Source organism: Neophocaena asiaeorientalis, unplaced genomic scaffold (genome assembly GCF_003031525.2).
Source record: "Neophocaena asiaeorientalis asiaeorientalis breed wild unplaced genomic scaffold, Neophocaena_asiaeorientalis_V1.1 scaffold426, whole genome shotgun sequence".
Taxonomy (NCBI): domain Eukaryota; kingdom Metazoa; phylum Chordata; class Mammalia; order Artiodactyla; family Phocoenidae; genus Neophocaena; species Neophocaena asiaeorientalis.
Genome location: NW_020185323.1, coordinates 949842 through 960358, shown reverse-complemented (window position 1 = coordinate 960358; position 10517 = coordinate 949842). Strand labels below are relative to the sequence as shown.

The 10517-nt window shown below is 41.7% G+C and overlaps 1 protein-coding gene across 1 annotated transcript in view; it reads left to right on the top strand.

Moving 5' to 3' along the window:
* The window catches only part of MAOA (monoamine oxidase A), a 75387-nt gene that overhangs the window by 60316 nt on the left and 4554 nt on the right, over window positions 1-10517 (top strand). Inside the window, exons 9-12 of the mRNA XM_024734194.1 lie at window positions 41-137; window positions 3758-3811; window positions 7401-7458; window positions 8956-9053. Of these exons, the coding sequence (XP_024589962.1) occupies window positions 41-137; window positions 3758-3811; window positions 7401-7458; window positions 8956-9053 (307 nt within the window). The remainder of the gene's footprint in view (window positions 1-40; window positions 138-3757; window positions 3812-7400; window positions 7459-8955; window positions 9054-10517) is intronic.

The window sequence follows — 10517 nt, the reverse complement described above, 5'->3', positions numbered from 1 at the left end:
TGAGTTTATTCAGTCTCCTATTGATTTTCTTCTGGTTAAGATTACTGTGGCTGTATGATCATCGAAGACGAGGAAGCTCCGATTTCAATAACCCTGGATGACACCAAGCCAGATGGATCGCTGCCCGCCATCATGGGGTAAGTTAGAGCTGGGTGTTCTGCATTTTTCAAACTCTGTTGATGTATTGGTGTGTGTGCTGGCAGAACATGTTGTTTTGCACTAGAGCTCAAGCAATGCTAAATAACCCTACAGACAATTTATGTCACGTTTCCATGTATGAAAATATTAGAGTATGTGGCACAAGAACACTGAGAAACTTTACTAAAATTAACACCACTTTGAACTTGTGCCCATATGTTTCTTTCCCCCATAAACTTACACGTGGAGGACAGAGAAAAAAACGCAGCTATACAGGCGGGATGGTAGACCACCTTGCCTACAGGATGTTGACAACCATTCTGGAATGAGAACTGTTTTATCCTGTAAAACCTTCCAAAGTAATGTTTTCTGGGCTTTATTCCTTTCTCCATTCTAGACATCACTACCTAGCAAGCGTCAATATGTTAATTGTTGGAATTCCCTGGTGGTCCAGTGGTTAGGACTCCGCGCTTTTGCCGCCGAGGGCCCGGATTCGATCCCTGGTCGAGGAACTAAGATCCCACAAGCTGTGTGGCACAGCCAAGAAAAAAAAAAAAAGAAAGAAAGTGAAGAAAAATATGTTAATTATTACCCTGGGAGATAAGATGGATGACTAATGAGGAAGTGCAGTTCAAAGGAGAACCAGGCCTTGAGTGTAGGGCACTTTTTCCAGTAGGTCACTCTATGGCTACTTCACCAGGGATGGTCCAGGGCAAGGTTCTGTGTCTGGAAGAGGAGAGCTCTCTTTCTCTCCTACCATCCCCTCACGCAGCTGCTCTGCCCTCTGGAGACTAGGGGTCCAGAGAGGGAATCGGAGCTCCCACAAAGAGATTTCTAAGGAGTGCCGTAGCCTCCCAGTTGCCATGTCTTTTAGTCCTCCTCAAAGCAATACAAACAAAAGGGCTATTTATTCTACCACATTGCAATAAAAGAGCACAGCTTCTATAGCAGTCAGTGACTCTAGAAACCAGTGGTTTTCCCCTTCACCCCGAGGAGAGTTGAGCTCATGTGCATTGCGTCACTGAAGGGAAATTACAAAATCAAAAGGAGCAGACCCATGACCCTAGGGACTTAGAAAAAGGCTATGCTACTGGACTGCCAACAAGACATTTTATAACTACTTCTCTGGCTGTAAAATATAAGAAATAGCACCAGCCTCCCTGGTAAGGGCAGGTGCTCACAATGTAAAGACTATAGGAACATTGCACCCTGTTCATCTCTGACCCCCCTGGGCAAGAAAATACATAGATTGTTTGGGCAGTTTGCCGTCGCCTTCTATGTGCCAAAGAAATGCAGGAGGTTGAGGCAGAGGTTTCAGGAGACTTGTCGGTCAAGATCAATCCAACTGTAGATGAAAGAATATTGATGTTCTTCTTGCCCTGGGTATTAAATATTGCGGCATCTGCTCTTCCGGCGTTTCTTTATGTTTTTTAACAAGGACATGTATTGCAGAAGCCTTCTAGGTGGTAATGGGCTTATTTAGGCAGCTCCTAGAAAGTGATACTCTGATCTGTTTTATCTGGACAATCGCTTCCACCCTGTTCTTGCCTTGAAGCTATATTGCCTCTACCCTGCTCTTTGCTCTAGGCAATGAAAGCCTTGAAGACAGGGGTGGTAGAATTGCCCAGCACTGTTTGTGATAACTAGTGCCTTTTGGAAACTAGAAAGGACCTTGTACTTTAGAGCTGTGAAATGTTCCCAACCCAAAGCCAGGATGTTTAATTTCTCCAATAAAACACCAAAGGAAGTTCAATGATAGTTGTCCGTTGTTACAATTAGATCAAAGAGGTTATTTCATTCATGACTTGAGATTTGACAGATATAGCCAAACCTAACTGCCATTTATTTTTTTTTAACATCTTTATTGGGGTATAATTGCTTTACAATGGTGTGTTAGTTTCTGCTTTATAACAATGTGAATCAGTTATACATATTTTCCCATATCTCTTCCCTCTTGTGTCTCCCTCCCTCACACCCTCCCTATCCCACCCCTCCAGGCGGTCACAAAGCACCGAGCTGATCTCCCTGTGCTATGCGGCTGCTTCCCACTAGAAAAGGGAATTGTAAAAAGCACCCAAGATCTAAAAGGGTTTTCAGATAAATCATTTAATCTTTTATCAGATGTTGGTGATTTTCATTGAAATACTGCACAAGTCTGAAATGATTGATTCTTGCAGAAACCTAAAATTTAACTAAAATCATTACCAGCAAGCCACAACATAAAGTGTTAGTTAAATCAACCAAAATCATGACTATGTCCCCAGAAGTTCAATGGTTCAAATTTCTTAAACAGTCCACAGCTTTGTATCTTTGTTTCGCAGAATGATCTCGAATAACAACTCTAAAGGAATTGCCAATCAAATTGAAGAACAGTTTAATTGGGAGGGGAGCTTGAGGGAGAGGATGAAATACCTGTTTTCAGCCCTCACATTTTCAGTCTTGATCTACTTGTCTTTTCGGTCTAGAACAAAAGAATACAATTTTAAAACTTTTTTTAAATGGAGAAATAATTTCATTGTCCTTTAGCTCATTTGGATTTTTTGAAAGCTTTCTAATAATAGCATAACTAAGGATTTCTTGTCACAATTCAATTCTTTAAAATATACATGCAATTAGTAATATCAGTATAATAAATAGAATCTATTTGATTAAAGGGAAGCAGAGAGATTATAACTGAGTTTTACTGAGTCACTGAATTTGAGGACTATGCTAGGCCAGTTTTCCAGGAAGCCAACTCGGAGATGGAGATTTGGGTGCAGGAGGTTCTTCAGGAACTGCTATGGGGACCGCTACCTGGGGGGAAGGGAAGGAATCAGGATTGAGCAGAGGGAGAGGCTGGGCTCCGGTGTTGCCCCAACAGAGGCCAAAGCCATCCCTTGGGAAACTCTGGAGCGGGGATGGCCCTTCAGAGGTGTCTGCACTGAGACGAGGGGGTGGGCTTTGGTACCCACCACACAACAGAGCCAGTCATTCTGGGAAGGGATGGGACCTTGCACCAGGCAGTTCTCTGCTACAGAGTGCAATTGCTAGGGAGGGGTTTGGTTGTGAGCTGAGGGTAATGAGCATTTGGTCCTGAAGAGAGACCTGGGTGGCCCACCATGGCAGCCACTACAGGCACTTTTTTTTTTGGCCACGCCTCGTGGCATACGGGATCTCATTGCTCCCCGACCAAGGATCGAACCCGTGCCCCCTGCAGTGGAGGCACAGAGTCCTAACCACTGGACCGCCAGGGAATTCCCAACAAGCACTTATTGATATTTGTTTCTCCAGCTTTTATCAAGTACTTGTCAGACAGCAACAGTCATTACCAGGATAATCATTTAAAGCAACATTAATTCATCTGACAGTTCATTTCCTACTGTATGCCAAGGACTGTGCTAAACTTTGGGGGTAAAATATTGAGTAGGAGGTGACCTGTTGTTTAGGATCCCACAGCCTAGCAGGGAGGACAGAGAGGCAGATGAAGACAGTCTGGCATTTGCTCTAGTAGAGGGAAATAATGGGAGGGTGTGGGAGAGTCTATTAATGCTGAGTAGGTGGAGGCAAGAACACTTTAAAGAGACAACTCTTAAGATAAACCACTGTCGCCTAATCGTTCAAATGTAACCTCTCTCTCCAGCTTCATCCTTGCTCGAAAAGCTGACCGCCTTGCTAAAGTCCATAAAGAACTAAGGTAAGTATTTACACCTGAAACGTATAAAAGGTTAGCTTTATATTGTGCTTGTTGCACTAACAACAGGATGACAGCATTATGAAAACTGCAATAATTCATTAATCTCAAAATCTCAACAAATCAACCTTTTTGTATTTCACTACGCCCCCTTGACTCAGTCCTTGCCCATATGCGTATATCAATTTAGTGTCACATCTTTGTGTTCATTTTACAGTGGTCGGGAGGTAGGCTTTCCCAGTAAATGGATGGAGAAAAATCACTTTAAAAAGTTAGCTGTGAATAAAGCTTAAAAGGACAAGTCCCAATCACCTTGCCAGACCATTAGTCTTTCTCCAAGGTTCTCTGACATGTACTTTTTCTGAAAAGCAAATCTATACATAGGTCTTCCAACCTATTCCAACTTGTATACATAAAAGTATGCTCCTTTGATTATCTGGGATACAGCTCTGATGTTCCCTTCTCCCAAGAGCTTCCCAGTAGAAAACAATTATTTTAGGACAATGGCTTTTTTCTTTTTGTCTCCCTTTCTCTCTTCCTGTTTTGTTGTATTTGTTTTGCTTTGTTTTGCACTGGGATCCTTTGTTCAAGTAAAATCTTACCTGGAACTCTTACCTGGAAACACTCATTAGGCTGTTGGCGGGGGCTGCCTCTGGACATTTCTGGGCTTCCCTTCTTTAGGGTAACCCTAAATCCTTTGTTAGCTTTTGAAGAGGGCCAATACGCAGGCAAATGTATACTTCTCTCTGCATTTGATTTAAAAATTAAGCAGCAAATCCACTAGCAGCCCTTGCTTTGAGAGCTACTTTGATGACTTTGCAAGTCAGAGAAAGGCCACAGAAGTTCCCACGTTTGCACACGGATTTGTTTATTTGAGCAGCCGTGAGATTTGATGTCAGGAAGGGGGAACCCTTTTGTTGTTCGCCTACTCACTCAATAGAGGAAGAATTTGGGGGTCCAGTGATGGGGAATGATTTGTTCAAGGCTCCACCGCTAGCTTCTGACAAAGTCAAAAATAGCATCGAATGTGTGCTTTTTTTCATTACGTCACACTAAGCTTGACATTTTCTTTTGGATTTCCTGCATTCCCTCCTTATTAATAGTAAAATAAATACCAGCCTGGATGTAGACATTTGGTTATGATTCCACATAGTGGCTAAACTTCTCAAAATTTTTATAAGGCAAAAACCCTTAGAACTCCGAATGTCATTGACTAAAGTAATGGTTCTCAGGACCAACTGCATCAACATTTCCCAAAGAATGTTTGGAAAATTTTTCTGAGGCTGGTAGATTATGATTTGGTAGGTTAGGGGTGGGGCCCGAGTACTTGTATTTTTTAACAAGCTTTTTGAGTGATTATGATGAGCAGCCAGATTTAGAAACCAGTGGGTAAATTCAACTTGCACAATGACCTCTTTTGGCCATCATTTAAAGTATGCTCTGTTGGGACTTCCCTGGTGGCGCAGTGGTTAAGAATCTGCCTGCCAATGCAGGGGACACGGGTTCAAGCCCTGGTCTGGGAAGATCCCACACGCCGCGGAGCAACTAAGCCCGTGAGCCACAACTACTGAGCCTGCGCTCTAGAGCCCACAAGTCACAGCTACTGAGCCCGCGTGCTGCAACTACTGAAGCCCGTGCACCTGGAGCCTGTGCTCTGCAACAAGAGAAGCCACCGCAATGAGAAGCCCGTGCACTGCAACGAAGAGTAGCCCCCGCTCTCTGCAACTAGAGAAAGCCCTCGCGCAGCAATGAAGACCCAACGCAGCCAATAATTAATTAATTAATTTAAAAAAATAGTAAAGTATGTTGTGTTATTTTTAGAGTCCAGCTAATCAATCGGTGCATTGCTCCAACATCCTTATCTTATATAACTTTTCTAAAAAATTTTTATATTAATGGGAAGAAGGGATGGAGAAGATAATTTCCTGATGTGTTTGTATGAGCTAATCCTTGACTCATTTAATAATGTGAAGTATAGTAAATAATGACATATTTCTATTATTACTAGTTTATTGTTCATGAATGAAAAATAGCCTACGAAGTAGGTAGATTAGATTTTAAGGTTCACTCTGTTTTAACAAAGATTTTATTATTCTTTCTATACTGAAAATAAGTTAAGCATTATTAAGTTTTTCAGAATAATGATTGTCAATACTTTTGTTTTCTAATTGACTCAAAATGTCAGAATTATTTCTTGTAACACTCATGTGAAGTAGGTAAGAATCAGTCACCTATCTTATCATAGAATAGGAAAGGTGGTACCATACTTGGCTGAGGATGGATTTTGATTCAGTAAAATTTTATTGAGCACTTACTATAGGAGGGATGCTCAGGAGAGTAGACCCTCGACCTGCCATTAATTAGCTGAGTGATGTTGAGCCAGTCTCTTCCGTGCACTGAGCCTCAGCCTCCTCATGTCTGAAATGAGGGGCTTGGATTAGACAGAGAGAGGCAGTCAGGTGGACAGTAGTCTTGAGACTTCTTCCAGTTCTGCCTTTCCTTTATCATTATTGATCTGTAGTATGAACAGCTCCTTGAAGGAGCTGTATAAATGGTGTAAGTGTGAGCATTTGGATAAATTTATAAAGTTACATTTTGTCCCACATTATTCAGAGAGATTGGGGACACATTTAAAAAATATTTTCTAATATAACTTGGCAACATTAAATTGGCGTCTTTTTTTTTGGCTGTGCTGCACGGCTTGCGGGATCGTAGTTCCCCGACCAGGGATCAAACCCGGGCCCCCGGCAGTGAAAGTGCAGAGTCCTAACCACTGGACCTCCAGGGAATTCCAAAATTGGCGTCTTTTAAAATCTGTTTATTACTAATAACTATAACCTTCCCTTCCCCCCTTTCTTCCCAGCTCAACATTGTTTTGCCTTTTGTCTCTTTAGCTTCTAATGCTTGTCTTACAGATTTGAATTAAACCCTTTTCCATATTTTTTTACAGTTGATTATTAGCCTGTAAAAAATATTTTGGAGCACTTTTTTAAAAAGTTTTATTGGTAAAAAAAGATTAAATGGGGACTTCCCTGGCAGTCCAGTGGTTAAGACTCTGCACTTCCACGGCAGGGGGTGCGGTTCGATCCCTGGTTGGGGAACTAAGATCCCACGTGCCATGCGGTGCCGCAAAAAAAAAAAAAAAAAGATTAAATGAGCTTTATATGTTCATAGATCTTTAAAACATAAATATAGGATAGTTAAAAGACACCATCATACTTACTATAGACTTGTAAAAGAGATTATTTTAGAATTTTACATATTCCAGAAAAGTGACTTAGAATCAACTCCTAAAACTGAATTTCATCTCATTTCCCCCATTTTAACTGAATAGCTATGGTATTAGGTAGTGAAAGAGGCAAAAATGTAAAAGAGAAGAAAAATTCTGTTGCATCTTCAAAGCACATGACTGTATTCAGGAAAAGAGTTAATCTGAGTGCAGAGATTCATGGAAGTGTTCATACAGAAGGCCATTGATTTTCATTTTTCCCTTAATAAATCTAGTTCATTGGCAAGAGCCCTGGAACTCATTGTGTTTATTCTGTACTCATCAGTCATTACTTCCTTAACATTTTTTGGTTCTTTTTTATAGGAAGAGGAAAATCTGTGAGCTGTACGCCAAAGTGCTAGGATCCCAAGAAGCTTTACAAGTAAGAAATCCCCAGCTTTAATCCCTAGCAGGTTCTGCTCTGTTTGCTCTAAGTGGTAAAGCAAAGCAGATTCTGGTTTCCTGACAGTGTTATGAAGAGAAGGAATATGCTTACTGGCGGTTTAACTTCAGCAATCACAAAACACCATTAAAAGCGGCTGTCAGTGCATGCAATTTCTGATGCAGCAGTTTCCTGGGCTGTTTAAATGTTCACTGGATAACTGGCAGCCAGTTGTAATGAGAGGCAGGAGCTACAGGTATTATCTCCAGGGTGATTGAGATCAGTTCCCAGAACAGAGGCCCTGCCCTCTTGTCAATGTCAAATGACTGCTGCAAAATAAAATCCCAGCTGTATCGTCATTTGTTGGTGAAGACACAGTAGTATATACTTGATAAGATAGACTGAATCTGGACTCTCTGCCCAGGTCAAAGTCATACTAATTTGTTTTTCTATCTGAAGACTCTATTCACACTTCATTTAGAAATTTCAGTGCTTTCAATCCACCACTGAAAGCAATTATGAGAATGAAATTCTTTTTAAAGGCCCTACCAGATAGCTGGGGGCTCTTTCAGGGGATTATCTCTGAACTGTTCAAAGAATAAACTTGCAGAATGTGTTAGGGAGATCAGAGAAGGTTCTCTCATGTCCCTTGGGAAACATTTTTCATCTTTAATTGTTCCCTTTTTAGCAGGATTCCCATCATTCACGTTTCCAGCTGAGAGAAGGGGTTCTGAAAAAAGCCTTTTTCTTAGACACTGTGCTTTTCTTCTACCTTCTCCCTCCCACCCTTTTTTTTCCGGCAGTAATGCCTTGGTAGATGGGGAAGTAAAGTCTGTTATTTAGAGAATGCGGAGATTGGAGCAGACCTTTCCAGAATCTGATTGTTGATCAGGTTCTGATCAGAATCTGCATGGAGATGCCCTGTCTTCCAGATATTGGAATACTTCACGTCTCTCCTGGGCAAGAGGTTGAGAAAGTCAAAGTATACACGTTTTGTCAGTTGGTACCTCACAAAAGGCCATTACTTGGTACTGTCGTGTTTCCCCTTAAGTTAGAAAAACGGTGCTGCTTTTTTTTTTGGTACAGACTATAATTTTATTTCTCACAGAACACTTAAAATCTTCATCCTCATGGATTTTAATCATCTGTAGCTATCCAACGTCTTTGAATACTTTCCTTATATTTTATTAACTTCCCACATTTAAAGTCCCTCTTTCTGGAGGTAGAGAAGATTCATCTCTCAAGATTCCTAAGCAGTGCAGATTCTAACAAGGAGACATACACATGCCTTGAATCTGTAAATGAGAGACAGGAAGAGGTGGCCGTGAGAAGGTGACTAGATATTCTAGCACACGTGGTCGCAGAGCCCAGGAGCAGTGCTGCTTTTTTTTTCATGTAAACTTTCTGTTAAAGCAAAGTACATAAGAGCCTTTATTGTTGACTGGTGGCCTTTCAGCTTTGTCTTCCCTTTGAAATTTTCTCCCCATTTAACTGCAGCCGGTGCACTATGAAGAGAAGAACTGGTGTGAGGAGCAGTACTCCGGGGGCTGCTACACGGCCTACTTCCCCCCGGGTATCATGACTCAGTACGGAAGGTACTACCCAGACGCTATACCAGTTGATACAAGGCGTGAGCCAAACTTAGAAATAGAGAAGCAAAGCTCAATGGGAATTTTAAAAAATAGCAATCAGCATTCTTATTTCTAATGTCCCAGATAGTTTGTATATTTCTGGATGTCCATAGGAAAAGAAGTATGTCCGTACCTAGGACAGTAGCTGACAGCACATAAAATAATCGTAGAGCACTGGTGAGGATTTCAGATGTTGGCGCTACGTGTGAGAATTCTGCAAGCTGCAGTGTCCTCCAAGGGGCCTTCTCGAGCTCAACTAAACATTTAGTCTCGCACAACTACTCTAGGCTCCTGGACAGCAGTCTACATAGAAGGACATGGGCTAAACATGTCTTGCCGGCAGAGCAGCATCAGACATTCCTCTTCACGGGGAAGCATCCTCACTCACGGGGAGTTGACACGCGTGCAAGATGGGAGAGTTCACCTTAGCTTAGAAGCCCCATGCGTCACAGGAGCCATGGTCTCTTATAACAGCCTCATAGGCAGTGTCCAGGGTCCCCGCAAGGGACATGCCCAGTTACAAGATGTACCACACTCAAGAAAGCCCAAAGTTATATAGACTCTTCCCAGATAATTACAATTCATGACAGTTTCCCATCCCAGATACAATTTACCAATGTGGGGATGCAAGAGAGCCATTTTCACCACAGGCAGTGCTGCCTGGCAACACATATGGCATTATACCTTCATCAGGTTTCTAGAGGAACAGAACTAGAAGGTTAACTCAAGGTCACGTGTGTCCACAGAGAAGGAAGAAGGGTTTGTTAACCCTTACCTTACATGAGCTTTTTGTTTGTTTTTTCTTGATTGAATTATTAAATAAGCAATGATTTTAGTTCAATTTTAGGTTTATGCCAGAATCAATCATTTTAGACTTGTGCAGTATTTCAGTGAAAGTCATCAATATCTGATGAAAGATTAAATGATTCATGGGAAAATCTACTTAGGTCTTGGGTGCTTTTTACAATTCCTTTTCCAAAGGACAGTTAGTGTTGGCTATTTGTGTCAGATCTCAAGCTGAGAATGAATAGCCTTTGTTAGGGATAACTGTATTGATGAACTGGAGTGCTTCTGGAGTCTAGAAGATGGGATGAGGATCATGAATAGCTGAAGCTAAGGATTTCTGAGTTGGAAAAAGGCGTGACAGTGGGTTGAGGTGAAGGCCTTTGGGGCGGAGGTAACGGTTTAGGAGATTTCATGAAAATGGCTGCAGACGTGGCAGGAGTCAAAGCTGACAAGGTAGGAGGTGACAGTTGCTCATTCAGCCCAACCTTTCCGTGGGTCTCTTCACTAGGACCTCTTCATAAGAGAAGGCCCATTTTGCTACCCTCAGGCAGTCTCTAGATAAATCCATAGAAACTAACTGTACAGAAGTTTTTTTTTAATTGAAGTATAGTTGATTTACAGTGTTGTGTTAATTTCTGCTGT